Source organism: Lithobates pipiens, unplaced genomic scaffold (assembly GCF_037356315.1).
Source record: "Lithobates pipiens isolate NorthernLeopardFrog02 unplaced genomic scaffold, aLitPip1_a1.2 Scaffold_25, whole genome shotgun sequence".
In the NCBI taxonomy this organism is placed as follows: Eukaryota; Metazoa; Chordata; class Amphibia; order Anura; family Ranidae; genus Lithobates; species Lithobates pipiens.
Genome location: NW_027507787.1, coordinates 200,096,569 through 200,117,536, shown reverse-complemented (window position 1 = coordinate 200,117,536; position 20,968 = coordinate 200,096,569). Strand labels below are relative to the sequence as shown.

The following is a 20,968-nucleotide window of genomic DNA, read 5'->3' as shown; positions in this document are numbered from 1 at the left end:
CTATTTGTTGAAAAATAGAAAGGCTCATAAATTTCTTTTTTTTCCCCCACCAGTAGGCTGAATGAAAAAAAATAAAAAATCTGATCTCCTGCTGAGCCTTTGTACTTAGTGGGGAAACTACCCCATCTTCAAAATACATTGATCAATGCTACCGCTATAGACAGTGGCACAGACTGTGTACACACAGTTTCCCACAGGCAAATTTCTATGCATGTATGGCCGGCTTCAGGGAAGTGAAATATCCCCAACGGAATAGAACTGGCAAAAAGAAAAATAAACCTTGATGGGTCTTAACCATTCCCCAGTAAAAACAGTTTTGGCTTTGGATTACTTAAAAAAAAAAAAAAAAAAAAAAATGCTAGCTTTATATAATTGTGAACTTTAGACATTATTCCATTGAAAATATTCTGCTACGCAATGTGTAAATCATATGATTAGAATGCTGTGCTATAAACAAACTACAGGGCTTTACAACATTATTCAATTTTAAATATGTATTTGTTTTCATGATTTATGTGATCTGCAGGCAGCTGTTGTGGAATGTCAGGAACTTGTCTAACAGCTGTTCCAATCCAATTCATATGGTGCTGACAGCTGCCTATAACAGGTCATTAACACAAATGTATTATTTCCTTATCTTGTGTTACCACCATTGAATGAATATTAAACAAAGGCAGAAACGAAAAAAAAAACACTGGCATATCAAAACAGTTAGACCTATTTTATCGTTCCATGGTCTGCAGCTGTAGAGAAACATAACTTAACCAAGGATTTTTTTTTTGTTTAGCTACAGTTTGTTATGGTGCAATATGTGCAAAGATGGCAAAACATGAAATTGAAAAAGAAATAGAAAATGATCTGTTGCTGGACTAGACTTCCTAGTACATGTACAAAGTATAGCAAAGTAATTACTTGGCAGCAGTACATATTCCCCCAATGGCAATCACGTGGAAAATGTACAACAATTCTTAGCGACAATAGAAGCAAAAAATTCCTCATCAAAGTAACCAGGCACAGCTTTCTTTCTGGATATACTGTAAAAAAGCACTTAAAGCAAACATTTCCTGAGAGCAGCCTGATGAGTGACATTCCTGCATATGCTAGTTCCCTGGCTGTCAAGCTAGCCCCAGTGGCTTTATTCTGAGTCACTTACCCAGAACAAGAATATATAGAATATTGGAAATAAATTTGAAAACTTGTTTCAGATCAATGACTGAAAGTACTGAAGCCAGAGGGTCAGTGTTGCCAGGACTTCTTCAGGGTGTTTTGGTACACATATAACCCCCATTAACCACTTATGTTGGACTTTGCAACAGTCAACAAAAGCATTTCAAAAAGTGGCTTATGATAGCAGCCTCTGCGTTTCTTTTTCAGTTTACTGAAATATGTACAGCGACAAATATAGAAGAGTTGCCATGCTGAACTTCATCAAAAAGTACTATCTCTGTCTGTTTCTGACTGATACTTTGAGACAGTCCTGGAAGAAGCATGCAGATCAAAAAACATTCAGAACTCCTGCTCTACACACTTGTTTGAGGTCATGATGCCATTGGACCAGCATGACCGGAAGGGAGCTATTACTGTATTTTGAAAAGTAAAGGTCTGCCTAGATAAAGATGGCCTTTAAAATTTCAGTAAGGTTCATTACATATTCCAGCACTAAATTGCCAATAATGGTCTGGAAAAATGGCAGTTGTTAGGTTGCCATGGTATATAGCAGGGATATGCAATTAGTGGACCTCCAGCTGTTGCCGAACTACAACTACATGAGGCATAGCAAGACTGACAGCCACAAGCATGACACCCAGAGGCAGATGCATTATGGGAGTTGTAGTTTTGCAACAGCTGGAGGTCCGCTAATTGCATATCTCTGGTATATAGTAACACTCTGGAAATTGGGTGCCATTTCCTTATTCACCCTGCTTTACTATGTCACTGTAGCAATCATGGTACTCCTTTGTAATAAAAAAAATCTGGAGGCGAATAATAGTACTTGCCAAAGAACCAATCCGTTGTATTTTCTGAAGATAATTTCTGCTCTGTGGCTCAGCACCAGCTGCAACAACAGAACTGGAGCAAATTACATTTTGAAGTGTGACATAGCTTCCAGAGGATCAAAAAGAATAAAATAAAAAATGTAGGTGTGCTAGAGATAGAAAGTGACCCAATGTGTTTTCTGGGTCCAGACTGCATAAGCTTTCATTTTGAGAGGTCCTAAGGTCAAACAAGTTTCCATATCCAGTATGCACAGGCTCAGTCACAGATCATGCACTGTGGGCAGTGGAGGTCTTATAAATTCTGGCCACCATCATCAGCTGTCTGTGCACAATTCTACTTCTGGGAGACTTGCAATCCAGAAACCCAGAGCCACCAAGTATGCTATGAGATTCCATCACAATATGGGTGAGCACACTTACTCAGACTCCCATTCCCACATCCCTCTGCAGCAAGATTACAAAAACATGTTGAGGGAACCAACTTTTGGAATGCCATTGGATTACAGAGAGTTCATAGCTGCTGGCTGTGGTGAGATCTGAGCAGCTAGCAAAAGCAACCAGGAAAAACAAGTTTTAAGGGAACACCAAACCCACGTTAGAAACACTTAAACAGAAAAAGGCAACACAGAAATGCAGCACAAAGAAATGTTGTCAAAAAAATTACTCCCATATGAAAAACCCAGACTGCAATAGGCTTAGGCCGCGTACACACGGGCGGACTGTCTGCCCAACTTAGTCCGCTGAACAGTGTTTCAGCGGACAATCCGCTCGTGTGTGGGCTTCAGCGGACAGTCTGACGAACAAAGTCTTACGGAATTTCCGTAAGACAGTCCGTTCAAACTTGGTTTTGTTCGTCCAAACTTGGTTTCAGCGGACAGTCCGCTCGTGTGTAGGCAAGTTGGACGGACTAAGTATGGCGCATGCTCAGAAAGGGTTTACACGGCCGAAGGTTGCATTGCAGTGTATAGGACGTCGTTTTTCTAGTCCCGTCGTACGTGCTGTACACGTCATCACGCACGCTTTCAGCGGACTGTCTGCTCATCGTGTGTGGTCAAGTCCGTTCATGCTAATTTTGAATGGACTGTCTATCGGATTGTCTGCCGAACTTAGTTGGGCAGACAATCCGCCCGTGTGTACGCGGCCTTAGTGTTGCAACCATTCATGTTTCACATTAACAAAGGCCAAATTCCGAGTCAAGTTGGTGAGCGCTCTCGTAGTTCAAAGCTCTTTCTGCCATTCTGTAACAGTTTGCCTGTATGAAAGATACGGGCAGACAGCAATACTGAAAGTCCGTAGAAGCCTGGCACTGCACCTGCGATCTGCTGATAGTCAGTGCAATGCTCTGCAGGCTCCTTAGAAAATAAAATAAATGCATATTTTTATCTGCAAAAATGTGCACTCAGTATTTTTTTTTTTTTTTATATATATAAAAAAAAAAAAGTGAACTTAACCTGTAAATCTAAACTAAGGCTCCAGCAATTCACTGTGTAATGATGGGGCGGACTAAGATCTGTCAGAAGAAAAAGCAGTCTACTGTGTCCAGAATGGAAGGCGGCATACCTCACCACTATACAGTGGGTGGGTGTAGCCCATGGGTCCTCAACCTGACTAGCCAAACTGTTTACAGTGGGAAGGGCTTAATGGGCATGGTTAAACAAAACCCAGGCGTTATTGCACCTACAAAATACACGTTGATTGCTGTGCCACAAGCAAGATTCTAACAGACACATACTGTATATAGCTAAAAATAAAATAAAAAATGCTGCCTTTACAGATGATTTTGTATACACTGAAAATAGAGAGAGAGCCAACACATTGTCTGAGCATACCTAAACGAAGAACTTTAAAATAATTAGGGTGGGACAACGCAGGCGTCCTGGGTACCTGCGCTAGCCTGCCCATGCCAGGTGAATTAGCAGAACCAAGCTCCGGAATATTATCCCGCACTGGACTCCAGGCAAGCCCTGTGGTGTGTGATCAGAGATTTGATGGTTTCTTCAATTTTCCCTGGGGATGTGCCAAAGCGAATGCATGTCAAAGTAAAAGACTCAGCTGGCTCCTAATGAGAGATTCAGGGTCGTGGATCATTATAGAACGCTGCTGGATATGTGGGCAAGTTTTTTATGGATAACAGGGAAAAAGGTAAGGGGGGGGGGATTCTCTTTAATAATTTTTGGGTGTGAGCAGGGTAATCCCTTTGCTCCCATCAGTTAGGTCTCTGCATTCTGTCTCAGCACTGCTCCGGCCCCTATACTCTGCCCAGCACGCCAACAGTTTTTAATTCAGCTCATCCTCAGCACCCCCACCAGCAGAAGAGGCAGAGGACTGAAGGGACTGAAATTCTGATAGCTTATAAAACAAAAAGGTATCCAGACCCCACCTTGCAGCTTCACAGTCGGTTCCCTACTGCACATGCACAAAGCATGCTGTGCTCTGTACTTGGGACAGCTGTGGGGGAGGGGAGTTGGGGGGTTAAAGGAGAGGGTCGAACTTCCAGCTGAGTTTGCCACATCAAATCCAGTTACCCACCCTCCCTCCAAAAAGGCGCTAAATGTGGCAGCAGAGCTTCCCATTTTGGGTCGAGTTCCGCTGTAAGTGTCATATATTTTCTATAGCAAGAAGTGAAAATTACATTGTCAGGACAACTGAAAGGACATTTGGACCTAGTTTACACTTGTAGCATTGTTCACTGCCCCTATGAAAGGCAATTTGCGCGAGAAAGCTTTTCAGAGGCATTTGATAACCAGTTTAAGGATGATATGTCACCTCCTGGATGCATGTTTTAACCCTTAAAAGGCCATGTCCCCTTACTACAACCATGTGCATTTCATGCGGTTGCAGTGTGGCCACATTAATTTCATTGAGCCCTAGGAAGAGAAGAAAAAAACAAAGCGCACACACACACACACACACACACACACACACACACACACACACACACACGGGCTCAGGGACCTTTTTTACTGCCATAAGCCGCCTGAGTAGACAAGGCCGTAGGGTGGCTCAAATCAAAATATTTATAATTATTTTGATGCATCCCAGTAATCCACAAATAACTTAATGTGTATAATTTTTCACCTCATTTAGTAATGAAAGAATTTTCCTCCCTATGCAAAGTTTATCAGCTTTGCTATGTCACACGACAAGGGGCCCCATTTTAAATGAGTCAATCAATTACAAACTGTTTTATCTTGGCTGAAAAAGTTAATAGTGGAGCCATCTTTCCTGTCCAATAGAGCAGAAATGTTCCTGAGAAAGTCCAGGTGTTTAGATTAGAAAAAAAAAAGTAAATACAAATGTTACTCATAAACTGGGCATATTTTTTCTTTCACGTTTAAAAGAAGGGCAGTCATACAGGAAAAGTATATAACTGCTTCCTTCTTAAGTCTTTAACACGAATTTCACAAACTAGGTTTTATAGAAGGTCTTAAGAGCAGGGCTTCAGTGTGAAAGCCAACAATCACTCAAACACAACTCCATAAACACAGTGAATGGCCACGTTACACGGAAATAAAAGCAACAAAATTAAGTCTCTTATGTTGAGTACAAACTTCTGGCGCAGAAGTCTGTTAAGAGTAAAACTTTCTGAAATTTAAGGGAGGAGGGCTTAAGTGCCCAGGATTATTCTGAAAATTTCATACAGTAGAAAACATACCCAGAAATCTTTGCTTTGCAAAGATTTAGCATTTACAATACCTAAAAAAATCTGTGCAGGCACACAGCCAAGTTTTCTCAAATACTTCCTATAGTACACTAAAAAAACTTTTTATTCAGCATAGAAAAACATAATAGAACAAAAAGGAAACAGAAAAAAAAACTGAAAAATAACATACAGGCCCTTTTAAGGCGTGCAAGACCCCCACTGGAACTATCCAGCTATGACTTTATAATCCCTCCACATCTCCTCCCAATATTCACTCAGTCCACAGATACATCCTCCAAAGTTTCAGTAGAATCAAGCCAACGGAACCACACCTTCCTAAGCTTTTTTTTTTTTTTTTAGGGGAGCATCCTCATTAACTAATCTTTTCCACATCCCCAAAGTTAGATTTCTGCGGAAACTATCTCCTGGCAATAAGTTTACGGACATAGAAGAAGAGGAGTCTGAGAAACAATTTTGTGGCCTCTTCCAACTCCTCCTGCTTAAAGGTGTTGTAAACGTTCGTGTTTTTTCACCTTGATGCATCCGATGCATTAAGGGGAAAAAACACCTGTCAGTGATGCCCCCCCCCCCTCTGTTTTACTTACCTGAACCCTCCAACATGTCCCACGAGGACACACTCTCTCTCCCCGGGGGGTTCTCGGCTCTTGATTGGATAGACTGATATCGCAGTCACTGTCTCCCGCTGCTGTCAATCAAATTCAATGATGCGGGCGCCGGGGCAGAGTCCTGCATTCAGCATCCTAGGGAACGTGCCTGAAAGGTAGCCCCCTCCCCCCGGGAGCGCTTCTCCCAGGGGGTTGTCAGAAGTGGGGAGGAGCCGAGAGAGCCGAAGGACCCCAGAAGAGCAGGTTCGGGGTCACTCTGTGCAAAAGGAGCTGCACAGTGGAGGCAAGTATGACATGTTTGTTATTTTTTTTAAATGCACATTTAGTATCACTTTAATAACCCCTAAAAGTGGGGTTTATATAATATATATGTAAGCTTAAGGTGTTGGCCATGAGTCCTGTTACCTAAGACCATAGAGGCCTCACCTTGGAACACTCCCACACCCTCTGTGCATATGAAATAGTCCTTCTTGTGCATACGAAATAGACGTACAGGGGTATAATATGTCTGGTATAAATAACGCAATTGAATCATCCTATCCGTAGACGCAATTAGTGTGGGTAAATACGTGGAAAGTACTTCACTACTGCTCATCTGACAACCCTGGTGCAATGGCAGACCAACAGGCCTTAGATCTCTCAACCACTCTAGAGTTACCAGGGTCTAGAGCCATATAATATCTAGAAACCAGTTTTGCGGCAAAACTCGCATTTTTAAACTTTTTAAAAAAATTTGGATTTCTATATCAGGGATATGCAATTAGAGGACCTCCAGCTGTTGTAGAACTACAAGTCCCATGAGGCATAGCAAGACTCAGCCAGCCACAAACATGACACCCAGAGGCAGAGGCATGATGGGACTTGTAGTTTTGCAACAGCTGGAGGTCTGCTAATTGCATATCTCTGATCTATAGCATATTTCTCCCTGGGGACTCAAAGCGCTTAGGAGCAAAGGAAGCCATCTTGGATGCACTCAGGTTTTATAGTCCATGACATTATAGCTGCATACAGAAACCATCTTCTAGGCCTGAGCATTGTAAGAGGAATTTCAGGAGCAGCAATGATGCATCCTGTTTATCACTGCTCTTTGAGACAATTTCCAACTTGCACTGGTAATTCGAGTACATAAGGACACTTAAGTGAGCAGGATTGTTGGCATATCAGTTTGGGAGAAATAAAAAGTTTGCCATTCATAAGCCTCTGATTTAGCCTACATTGTTGCACACCATTAGGCTGCATCTTCCCCTTGGTAATCATTACCATAGCCTGCCAATTGTGTACATGCAGGCGTGGCAGACCAGGAGACCCCTGGCCTGTCAATCAACACATAGCAAAAGGAGAGGTAAGACCTGAATTCGGAGACCTCCCAGCTCAGCTCAATACAGTGTGTGGCAACATAATTACACCACTCCCCACTCAGTGACCACCAACCTTACTTAAAGGCAACACAGACCGTTCTTAATCAGAAATGCTGAGGGACAACAAGGTACAAGGTCTTAAGGTCTATTTATAAAGGTTTTACACAGGATTTTGGATTCAATTTGACAAAAGTTTGAATCATGGCTGAAAACATTTATAATTAGGCCCCCAAGCGTTCTTATATGAGGAACTGGAATAAACGAACAAAGATTAGCAGATAGATTCACTTACTCAGGTTGTAAAAATGCTGCCAGAAAGCTTCCATCCATTTCTGAAGGTCTTCTCGGCTATCAGCTGAAAAGATTTTAGTTATTGCTTCGCAAGATACAATGTTGATTATAGTAAAACTGTTTGACCTTTTCTTGGAATCTTTCTCTACAGCTCGGATTCTGGTTTCCTGAAATGCAGGCATTTTGTTCAAATAAAATATTTCAGGAGATAAAAATACTTACACGAATGTTAGAACCTTCTAAAAACAAACATTATTTGGACAGAACATTTTGGAGACAACGTATCAATGCTTTTACCTGAAATCCACACATTGTTAATATATTTATGTAGACAACGGTGTGAATCTTGGGTGAAATTAGACCCCAAAATGATCTGCCCAAATTATACCTGTGCTTATTCATAGAATGAATTTGCTTTTCTCCCCCGAATGCTAGAACTTCCAGGCAGGAGAAATGATAAATAAAAAAATAAAAAAAGCACCTAAAGCCACGTATCGCACATGTTTTTAGAACATTTAAAGAGTTTGAGTGCTAATGGATGCCATTGGACAGAATATTAATTTATCCTGGCCAATTGAATGCGTTAACACGCAAATGTCTTTAGGTGCATTGAGTATTTTCTTCTGATCTTCAACTCCTTGCCTAAATGTGCTTTGATTTATTTATTTATTTTTAACCTGTGAATGCCCTTTTTCCAATATGCCTGCAAATCCTTCATGGGCCTGGACACATGTTAACAGTTGCTTTTATTGGCTGGAAAAAAAAAACCCACATACCTTGAAGAACATCTTTTTTTAAGCCCAGTGCACACCCAGTGTCAACAATACATTTATGAGTTATGAGAATGGAGAGCAGAGTGAGCTGAGCTGTTAAGACAGACTTGAACTTGCAAGCCTCTGCTTTGAACTTCAAGGATGAAGTGATCCACAGTGTCAGCAACTATAGTGGTCAGGGAGAGCTTGTTGTAAAGCTTATGAACTTAATTATTAAGAATATCCAAAAAATAAAAATAAATTAATATCCAAAGCCTGACCACAAGTATGCAGGTGCCTAGATGTGCGAGCGTACAAATCCTTTACATAGCTTCCAGGCATTCCAACAGCCCAGTAACCCAGGAAACTCATCTACGCAAATTTAGACTTTAAATAAGAAAAAAAATTGAGCGGAAATCAAATAGCATACCTTGTTAATAGGAATCGTCATTGTTGGTTCAATTTTTGCCTCAATCTCTTCTGGAGTATAGTAGCAGTGAAGATTAGCACCTTTCAGTACACAGTATAGCTTGATGCAGCTGCGAACACCACCAACCATTTCCTGGAACAATCAAAATGAAAATTGAAATAGCATAGCCTAGGCAAAATTAACGCAATATAAAAAATAATCATTGCACTTAACTGTAAAATTATTTTCTTGAAGTTTGAGAGACACAAGAATTTAATAATGCTTAGACAGTTGGGTAATACTGCTGCCTACAGGAGGTTGGGACACAAAACACAAAAGTAACAAAACCATTAGGCCAGTCCCTGTAGAACCCCGCCTTTAACCATCTTTGAACAAGCAGTACAAAGAACCAGATCACAGAAAAGGGACAGATAATCTAAAAAAAAAAAAAAAAAAAAACAGGTGAAAAAACACACTACCTGAACAGGAGATACAAAACAACATGATCATGAAGAAATATCTACTCAAGAGGAACCCCCACCCCAAAAAAAACATGGGAAATTCACAGACATAGCATGTCTAAACTGCAGGAAGGGCTTTTCGGACCTGCCAGCAGACTGACAGAGTGATCGTAGCTGGATTTGGAATGAATCCTTTAAACTCCAAGCTGCCACCAGATTGCCATTATTTTGAAGGGTTGATGGGCCTAAAGCTATGACACAATAAGGCCGCAAGTGGTTAGCACTGCCCCCTAGCAGCACCAGGGTCATTGGTTTAAATCCCAAACACGACAGTACATGCCTGGAGTTTGCATGTTCTCCCTGTGCCTGAATGGGTTTCCACCGGTTACGGAGTATAAATAACTAATAATGACTTTAAATAGACATTTTTAACACACATTGTCACCACAGACATGTATATCCAGAGATGTACCATGTAGAAGCACTCCCACTGGCATTAAGAGCAGGCATTTGAGAGTCGTTAAAAAGGCCCCTCAAAAACGCCTATGCACAAGATACAATAGACAGCGCATAGTGCTGTTCACACCAAGTATTAGCGTTGCTTCAAAATTGAAGCCTAATGACAAGTCAGGAGGCATTCAAAGCCTTTCAAAACCTCCCATTCAAGTCTATGGTAACGCCTCGCAAATGCTCTGGCAGGCAGTTGCGGAGCGGCTGCGGGGCGTTAAGATTCGTTCATTTACTGTAAGGGAATAGGCATTTGTGGAACAGTTTTAAAGCTTGTCAAATGCTTCGAAACTGCCCATAGGGCGTTTGGGAAGCATTTTTAACTCTTCATTGATACTTGCAAAATGCCTGTAATGCCCATACTAAAGCTCATTGACGCCTGTCTGACGCCCATACCAATGCCATACAAACGTTATAGGTATTGTTGAGCGTTAGAAATTTAGTCAAATGTGAACTAAGAGACCAGAATTCTTTGAAGGACAACATTTTTTTTTTTAAATATATAATAAATGCACTTTTTGCAGGTAAAAAAAAAAAACAGCTTACCTGTAAAATTATTTTCTTTGAGTACATCACAGGACACACGAGCCATAGTACTGTATGGTTATATGGCACCTTCAGGTGATGGCACACCCTGGACAGGAAGTTCAATTCCCCATATAACCCCTCCCCTTACTGGGAGTACATCAGTATTGCAGCAAAGCAATACACGTGTAACCAAAGAGGGGAGGGACCTCTGTATCCCATGATCTACTCCAAGAAAGGGATTTTACAGGTAAGCTGTTATAAAAATCCAATTTTCTTTATCGTATATCACGGGACACAGAGCTACAGTAATTACTGTATGGGATGTCCCAGAGAAATGCCACCAGAGGGGAGGGAACACAAAAATAAAAAAATAAATAGGGTGCAATCAGACCTGAGGACCTATACTGCTGCCTGCAGTACACTGGGCCCAAAGGCCATATCCACAGATTTGAGCCATGGAGGCTTGGTGATGCACTGCCCATGAAGCACTAACAGCCCTGGTGGAGTGCGCTTTGATTTGAAAAGGTGGAACTTTCCTCTTCAAACCATAAGCTTGAATAATTACTTGCCGAATTCCTAGGACCTTCAGGCAACACAAACAAAGCATCTGTTTTGCGAACCTGAGCAGTCGCCTTCAAATAGATTTTGACTGCTCTCACTACATCCAAAGAATGTAGTGACTTCTTCCTTAGAACAGGGTTCTGGAAAAAATTAAGGTAAAACAGTTGAACACCTGAAACCACCTTTGGCAGAAAGCTAGGATGAGGACACAATACTACTCTATCCTTGTGATTAAATATGGCTCTTTACAAGAAAGAGCCGCCAACTCCGATACCCTATCTGCAGAAAGGCAAGGATTCTACCTATGACATTCTTTCTAGGATGGCAACCCCAGGAAACATATGCCTTCCAGACTCTATAATAAATTACTTTGGAAGCTGGCTTCCTTGCATTAATAAAGTAGATATCACTGAGCCTGAAAGCCCACGATTCTTCAGAATGTGGGTTTCAACAGCCAAAACATTAAATTTAGTATTTGTAAAGTAGGATGGGATACTGGCCCGTGCGATAGCAGGTCTGTACCTGGTGGTAGGGTCCATGGGGCCCCTACCAAAATCTTTACCATTTCTGCATACCAAGACCTTTTGGGCCACGCTGGGTCCACAAGAACTATCGACCTTGCCCGCTGGATCCTGCGAAGACGTCGAGGTAACAGCAGAATAGGAGGGAATGCATAAATCAGCGAGAACTGGTCCCATGGGGTCACCAATGCATCTGTTCCACATGCGAGTGGATTCCCGGTTCTTGAAGCAAAGTCGTCGACTTTGTTGTTGAACCTGGATGCAAACAGATCTACGTACGGGATCCACCATCTTTGGCATATAGCCAGGGAGATGTCGGGGGGAAGGGATCATTCCCCCGGGAACAACTGCTGGCGACTAAGTAGCCTGCCTGCCAGTTCTCTACTCCTGGAATGAAGATTGGCGATATGCACGGCACATGCTTTTCTGCCCATGTTAGGATCTGGTTTACCTCTCCCTGGGCAGCCTGACATCTGGCGCCCCCTGGTGATTGATATAAGCCACTGCTGTGGCATTGTCAGATTGAATCCCGACAGGGGGATTCAGCAACCTGAATGTCCAGGCCCTTAGGGCTAGGTACGCTACTCGAATCTCTAAGACGTTGATAAGCAAAGTCCTTTGGTTCTGGACCATTTCGCTTGGACCGACTTTTCTACCAGGACTGCTCCCCAACTTGAAAGGCTGCCATCTGTTACCACCTTCCAGGTAACTGGTGAGAAGTATTTCCCCTTCTGCAGATTCTTGGGTATACTCCACCAACTGAGGCTCTGACACTTTTGGTGACAAACGCATGGGAAAATCTAAATAAAATGACTTTTCTAATGTTTTGGTGTTTATTTCTAGGGTACAATTTTTTTCTTAATATGGGGTGCATAGTACCCCTTACTAATTTAAATAGCAGGGGCCAGTATCTGGATGCCCCTTATTCTTAAAGCGGCCTTCCAGACTCCAATAGGCTCCCTGCCCACAGCCCTCATAACCACCAGGCAAGGGTGGTGGGATGGAAGCCTTAGAGCAGGGGTGCCCAACCAGTGGCCCGGGGGCCACATGTGGCCCGCGGAGCCCTTTTGATGTGGCCCTCAATCTCCTGCTCTCTGATGGTGGGTTGGCAAGTCCAGATTGTGGGTTGCTGACCCGCCATCCCAGAGCATCAGTGTTGTTAATGAAGCTGGCGGTAGAGAAAGCAAGTGGCTACAGAGCTGCATAAACTGATGCTTCCTGTATAGTGCCGCCTCCTGGTACAGGTGGAGTGATAACAAATGCACTCTGCCTGGGACATCAACAGTCAGCGATACCTGAATGGAACACTGTTATTAAAGGTAAGTTCATTACTAAAATCAAAGTGTATATATGGCATATCTCTTCTGCAGTGGTTACTGGGCTGCTTTCAAACTGATCCGCAGAACACCTGTGGGTTACCTGCACTGAGCCATAGACTTCTATTATCTGCAGGTGTGGGGAGCTTTCAGAAAGTGCATCACACCTGCAGGATATAATAGAAGTCTAAGGCCCCTTTCACACGTGCGGACCGTATGTCCATATTACATCAATCCATTATCGGATGAAATACGGACATACCTGCATCCCTATGGGTTAGCGGGTGTCAGCGGATGAACATCCGCTGACACCCCATATGATCCGTCTCTGCTATGGTCTGATTCTGCAGACGGAGGAAAATCCTATTTTTCTATCCGTCTGCAGAGCGGATCGGATGAACACGGACAGACGGTCTGTGTTCATCCGATCCCCCATAGGGGAGAGCGGAGATCTGTCATCCGCCTGCTCAGCGGGGATAAACGGAGCTATCCCTACTGAGCAAGCGGATGTTCATGAGGTGGATCATCACGGATCCATCCCGTGATGAAAGGGGCCTCTGTCCCATGCGAAAGGGGCCTTAGGCAAGTGCAGCTAACCTACAGGAAAGCCACAGGTGTACTGTACTGCACTTGCAGTACAGGTAAACCACAGCAGTGTGAAAGCAGAATTAGGCCCCTTTGGCATGATCAGTCCGACCCAATTGGACCCTCCATTCACCTCTATTGAGCCACAGATGTAAACAGACTTGTGGCCATATACACCCACCTACCTCCGGTCCACTTAAAAAAAAAAAACAGAAGGGAGAAATCCATCCCATTCCATCATGGCAGATCAGATCAGAAGGCCCATAGAGTAGAGCGAGCCATGTCCATGTCTGCTCTGCATATGCAGGGTGGACATGGACCTGTCATCCGCCCGCTCCCCTCATTGTGGCCTGTGACTGGTCACCAAGTCGCTTAAGTGGCCCTTGCGCTTTAAAAGGTTGGGCACCCCTGCCTTAGAGGCTTTAGCAGGGGACTACTGGTGAGGAACTCCCCCCCAGGGTGTGAGCATACAGCCTGGTATAGTTCAGGAGGGGGCAAACTCTTGTCAACCCCCCCTTTTATTTGGGGGGGGGGCGGTGCAACCTGCCATTTCTCAACACTGTCCAGGCTCTTAATCCTAGGCTGACAGCTGAATGAGCAGGGCAGGGATGAATCACTGGTTGTTAGGAAGCCAGTGGGTGTCCGCTCCCTGACAAAAAGCATCTCTGAGCTGGAACGGTCACATTTTGCAGTGGTGGGAATACCTTTGCTAAATGTTTAACTTCCTGTTGCAGCCAGGGGGTCCAGTTTGAGGTAAAAGAAGGTGTAAAATGCATTAAATATGCATGCAGCATTTAGCACCTTGTCTAGTGAATTACCTGCTCCTAATAGACCACATGAATGAATACAGTATTTATCTTAATTGACCTCTAACCCTTTAAAATGTTTGTTAGAACGGATATCCATTCTTACAATAAAACTAACCAGTGTAAGGGGGGGACAAAAAAAAAAAAAAAAAAAAAAAAAAACACAGTAAAGCAGCTGGCTACATCCACTAATAACAGACAACGTTTGAAACATAAACAATACTTAGAAACAACTCTTTATGGCAGGATTCGTATTTACAGTGACACAGATTAGACAATTACTCTGCTCATCTAACAGATGACCATGTCATGCCCGATTAGCTACAGTGGACATATGGGAGTGTAAGATGAATTATTATCCTGTTGCCATTTTATGCCAAGCAAACCTATTATGCTCTGTGTATATAACTAAAGAACCATTCGTGTTTTCCTAGTAGTGATGATTCAGGGTTTCCCTTACATGTTTTAAACACCCTAGTAATGGGAAAATCAGGAGCCAATTGGTAGTTTAATAATTAGATAATGAAAATGCAGAAAGCTCATATATATATATATATATATATATATATATATATATATATATATATATATATATATATATATATATACATATACATATACATATACATACATACATACATATACATATATATATATTTTACACACACACTCACTAGCTAAACCATATAATGGCATCTTTAGGTTTTAGCTCTTTAGAAAAATAAATCCCTTCTGGCTTACTGCCATTATTAGCCTAGTCTTAATGGTGTTAGAAGCAAGGATGGCAATAAGCTACGGTATTCGTTTCATTCAGTCTATGGCTGTTAGCTGCAGGTTACTATACAATATTACTTTCTGCATTGAGAAAATTGAAGAATGTCAGTCTAGAGTAATACATGCAATTTTTCAAGAAAATCCAAAAGACAAATGGACATAAATACAACATTTACGGCAGTTGCTTAACACCATTTTCTTATCTTGGCCACGCAAAATGTAACAGTAACGATTGTACATCTTCTGTCACAAGTTCAGATATATGCTGTTGCTTTGATCAAATTCTTGCTGATAGAGTAATCAATGTCTTGCACATGATCAACAGGGAAGATGTATCATATCTGCAGCATATTATCTTCGGTTGCATCTCCCACAGCATTATGGGGTGAATTCACAGTCATAAAAATGACACATTTTATGAGTAATTACACATCTAAATTGCCATTAAGAAAATTCTTACAGGTATGTAACGCAAACATCCTGTAAAGTGCATGTAAGTGGTGTGCCGCTCTGACCAAAACCAATACGCAAGAGCAAATAAACAGAAAATAATGAAACTATCAGGATCAATATACTGCCATATAATGCATATGCATAGAGGTAACCCAATGGAGTGAGGAAAATCCACATATATAGACAAATCAATCAACTCCCAATCCAAACATCACTCAATATACATAGCATCCATGTCCAGACAGTCTCCGATATAGTGTTCCAGTGAGAAATTCCACAATTGTCAAATTAAAAAAGTACACCACCTCAAGTGTGTTTAGCCTGTTAGAGACCTATGCAAGTTACAGGTCTCGGTATGCCTTTCCCTCTGTAGGGTTAATTCACTTTCAGCTCTCCTTAGCTTCTCCTCTTGCTCAGGTCGGATCAAATGGCAAAGTTCTCAAAATGAGAAAACATTCCCATTGCATAGTAATCCTCAGAACAATTTAAACGCAAATTATGCATGTGCAGTTGTGCACTACAGAAGAATTGGCACTTAAAAACAGCTCTTTAAGCCTACAGGGTGCCGCTCCAGCATCATCAACATAACTTCCCAAAATGTAAAGATCACCTGGCCCTGTCCTACATATACTGTCATTTATCATAGGACTTCATCAGGGAAACCTCACTGATTTCTCACTTGAAAACATTATTAGAGAATGCCTGGACACTGATACCATGTACACCGAGTGGTCATTTGATTGGAAGTGGATTTATTCATTTGTCTATATATGTGAATTTTCCTTACACCGTTGGGTTACATTTATGCATATATAGTAAAAGCTTGGGTTGAGAGCATTTTGCAAGACAAGCATGTCCGCATAGACCATCCTCCCTCCACCATCTACGGCATCCCTTCCACGCTGCACTCCAGCAGCAGTTCAAGCTTGCCTTTCCGATCGCTCTACTGCAGGGTAGTCTTTCTGGTCACAATTGCAGACCGCTTTACCTCGGATGCCTGCACACGCAGATGTGCCTCTTAATCATCAACCATGCGAGTTGCTAAATGTTGTACTTTCATTAAATGTAACCATATTGCTACACTTAGAGGCTCCGCTCTTCTCTTTTAGATGCTGTAGCTCCTGCTGGATTTTTCTTCTAAACCCCTTGTGGAGGCTTCCATTTGTGGATGGACATTTTATGGTTACACAACCTATCACATGGTTATAATCTTTTTATATGGACTATAAACTGAAGGACTTATGAATAAATGGCTGTGGAACGAATCATTTGAGTTTCCATTATTTCTTATGGGAAATTCACTTTTATATACACAAGTGCTTTGGATTACAAGCATGCTTCCGGAACAAATCCAAGGTTTTACTGTACTATACATGCTAGTATAGGGATAGGAATACGGAGTTTGTTTTCTATATTGGTTTGCATCAGAGCAGTGCAGTACTTGCACACAGACAGGATATAGTGTGGGAACAGATCACAGTGAGCAAAAACAGCTCATAAAGAGTTTAAAAGGGTACAGGCAGAGCAAGTGTTTATTCACATTTACTTATGGAACCCAAACATAATTACATAATTGGTCTGGTTGAAGAAAGACACAAGTCCATCTAGTTCCACCAATAAAAGGGGGAAAAAAATATATTTACAATCTATATACACAATTCCATACCCACAGTTAACCCAGAGGAAGGCAAAAAAACCAGCAAAAATTTATCCAATTTGTTTCAGCAGGGGAAAAACATCCTTCCTGATTCCCCAAGAAGCAATCTGATATACCCGGGATCAACTCTACCTATAAATGCCAGCATTCAGTTATATTATGTGCATTTATGAAAGACTCCAGGCCTTTTTTTAAGCAATCTACTGGAGACAACAACACTTGAGGGAGTCTATTCCACATTTTCACAGCTCTTACTGTGAAGAAGCCTTTCTTTGGAGATTAAAACTTTTCCTCCAGACATAAAGAGCATCTCCTTGTCCTCTGTGATTACCTTAAAGTGAGTAACGCAACACCCAGTTCACTATATGGACCACTTATGTATTTGAACATGTTGATCATATCCCCTATAGGCCAGCCATACAAAGAGAATTTCCTTTCTAGTCACTACGGGTTGCAGGAAAGAAATTGCCTCGATAACCCCCATCAACACAGTGTTGACAGGGGAATCCCTCCCGCCAAGCATCTGTCTTCGAAGCCACCCCTTCCGGGAGAAAACAGTGATTATCGCTAGTGGCTATAGCAGCTGATTGTGATAACTGCAAGCGAATCTGGCAGGCTGGTTATATCCAAGTTGAATGATTGATCAACTTGGTAAATTCAGCATGCCCATTAATGGTTCGAATCTCGGCCGGTCCCTGCGGAACCAGCCGAGATTTGAACTATGTATGGCCGACCTTAATCTAATCTATTCTCAAGAGAGAATAATTTCAGTTGCTGTAATCTTCTCATAGCTGAGCTCCTCCATACCTTTTACAAGTTTGATTGCCCTTCTCTGCACTGTCCACGGTTCCCTGATATCCTTATTGTAAACTGGTGCCCAAAGCTGAACTGCATATTCCAAGATGAGGTCTTACTAATGATTTGTACAGGGGTAAAATGATACCTCTCTCTGAATTCTATACCTCTCCTAATACAAGAAAGGATTTTGCTCACTTTGGAAACTGCTGCTCGCCATTTAGTGTCATCATTGGGCTTCTAAACTACCAAGACAGCCAGATCCATCTCCACCATTGATTCCCCCAGTTGTACTTCCCCAGTATGTATGATGCATGCATATTCTTAGCCCCCAAGTGCATAACTTAATTTTATCAACATTAAATTTCATTTACCAAATTAACCAGTGCACGGGGGTCGGCTTCCAAGTTGGAGACATCCTGTAAGGGTGTTATTCCACTGTATAACTTGGTGTGACCTGCACAGACTGAAATGGTACTTTTAATCCCAGACCCTATATCATTTATAAATATATTAGGTTTGTCTGACAACTTCTGCCTTTCGTGAATCCATGCTGTCTGTTGCTTAAAATATTTTTTCCCAGAAAACTCATCTACGGTATATGGTCTTTTATTAAACTCTCAAGTGTCTTCTGAACTATAGAAGTTAAACTAACATGTCTATAAATACTTGGCAAAGACTTTGATCACTTTTTAAACACAGGCACCACATTGGCCTTACACCAACCAGTGGTACTATCCCAGTCATTAACAAGTCCCTAAAAATTAGAAACAATGGCTTTGAAATGACTGTATGTGTATGCCATCTGGCCCAGGTGCTTTATGCTGTTTCAATATTTCTGGACCATATCAATTTTGATCCATTGTGAGTCATTTGGGGCTGTGCCAATACAATCCCCATTATGGACACGAGCTCCCTTATGGCCCTTTGTATATACAGAGCTGAAGAAGGTATTTAATAAATGTGCCTTCTCTTTGTCCCCAGTTGCCCAGTCTAGATCATTCTATAAAAGGGCCTACATTCTCAGATCTGACCTTTTTAATATTAATATATTTGAATAATTTTTTGGGGTTTGTCCTACTACCTTTTGCAATCTGCCGTTTATTTTGAATTTTTGTGGCCTTGATTTCCCTTTTACATATTCTGTCTTTGTAACATTAACATTATGTCCCCCAAAACACCTATAATCATTTCCAGAGGTTTGGTAGGAAAATTACCACAGTCCATGCTAAAAAGTGATCTGTTCATTAACCCCTTTTCTACCAGAGTCATTTTTATCAGGTTTTGCACACGTTAAAAATAGGATTTTTGCATCATGTTTACCTGTAAAATCCTTTTCTTAGAGTACATCATGGGACACAGAGTCAGGCTAATATTCATTACCTGCTGGGTTATACATCATTAGGAGAATGGACACTGGTGGACCAAAGGTCTTCAGAAGGGAAGTGATCGCCTATATAACCCCTCCCATACAGGATGCATGTCAGGTTTTTAGCAAGCACTGAATTCTCATAAAAAAGAGGGGAGGGATCTCAGTGTCCCTTGATGTACTCAAAGAAAAGGATTTTATAGGCAAGTATGATGTAAAAATCCCATTTTCTTTTTCATACATCATGGGACACAGAGTCAGGCTAAATATTCATTACCTGCTGGGATGTCCCAGAAAAACAGCCTTGAGGGGTAGGGAGACACCATGCTAAACAATAGGCATCAGAACTTATACGGCAGCCCGCAGTACACTGCGGCCGAAAGCCGAATCCTCGGCTGCGCGGAACAGCAACGGGATAAAATTGTGTGAACGTATGCACTGAAGACAAGGTAGCAGCCTTACAAATCTGAGCCATAGATACCTGATGGCAAAATAAACCTTTACTGCCCGGACAATGTCCAAAGAATGCAGTCTTCTCTCTTCCACCGAATGAGGTTGAGAAAAAAAAAAAAGGCAAAATAATGTCCTGACTTAAATGAAAGGCTGACACCACTTTTGGCAAAAAGTATGGAACAGGTCGTAACACCACTCTGTCATGGTGATTGATCAAGTACGGGTTCCCAGCATTAAAGGGCTCTTCTAGCTGAGGTGATAGCCATCAGGAAGGCTAGCTTGCGTGATAGCAAGTCTAATGGGATTCCCTTAATAGGTTCAAGCTTACCAGCAGTGATGGACACACATACCAACGGCAGTGTGTCAATTGCACCTGTAATTCTCCTGTTGATGTCACCTGGAGTATATGGGTGAGCAGCTCACAATCCCCGACCCGTAGAGGTACAAAGGACTGTAGGAACGCCAGCCAGGTACGTCAAACAGTGACAGACACACATACGCAGCTTTTTTTGCCCTCATTTTGGGTTTAGCGCAGTATCCCCCCCCCCCTCTTCTTATGCAACAATCCTGCCAAGTAGTTTTAGCCTGCCAAGCAACACCTGGTGAATCATGTGACCTGGATAAGGAAAAATGAACCACTGCAAGCGTCTGTTCAGAGCCTGCTGTGTCTGGAAGCACCACATGCTTGGACTGCACAGCTTAATAAGCTGGATGTGCGCCGGAACGTTCCATGTGTGTATGCGCACGCATGTGTGTGGTCCCGGCAAGCGGGCGTGACTGTATTTGCGTACGATGTGAACGATGCGTACGATGCGCCCAGATAAAGTCTACGGCACATGTACGGGTGAAGCCGCCTGCGCCATGGTCGCCAAACAAACTGCTGAGGCCAGCGGTGCTTGCGAACGCACTGTGCCATGGCGAACCAAAGCAAAAAAGGTACACCATGGTGCACCATCATACAGGTTAAAAACAGCCAGACACAAGCAAAAAGGGACACTTTGCAAACGCCCACACCTAGCCCAGAACTCCCCCGTATGGTCATCGCACACAGGTATCCAGCCTTTAACTAGCTTGACAGATTGTTACAATCACAGGGACACCCCACA

General features: G+C 42.2%; 1 protein-coding gene across 1 annotated transcript in view; it reads right to left on the bottom strand.

Annotated features, from left to right (window-relative positions):
• The window catches only part of RTKN2 (rhotekin 2), a 122,470-nt gene that overhangs the window by 4,613 nt on the left and 96,889 nt on the right, over positions 1 to 20,968 (bottom strand). Inside the window, exons 9-11 of the mRNA XM_077453798.1 lie at positions 9,098 to 9,229; positions 7,913 to 8,082; positions 2,480 to 2,541 (exon numbers count right to left, since the gene is read on the bottom strand). Of these exons, the coding sequence (XP_077309924.1) occupies positions 2,480 to 2,541; positions 7,913 to 8,082; positions 9,098 to 9,229 (364 nt within the window). The remainder of the gene's footprint in view (positions 1 to 2,479; positions 2,542 to 7,912; positions 8,083 to 9,097; positions 9,230 to 20,968) is intronic.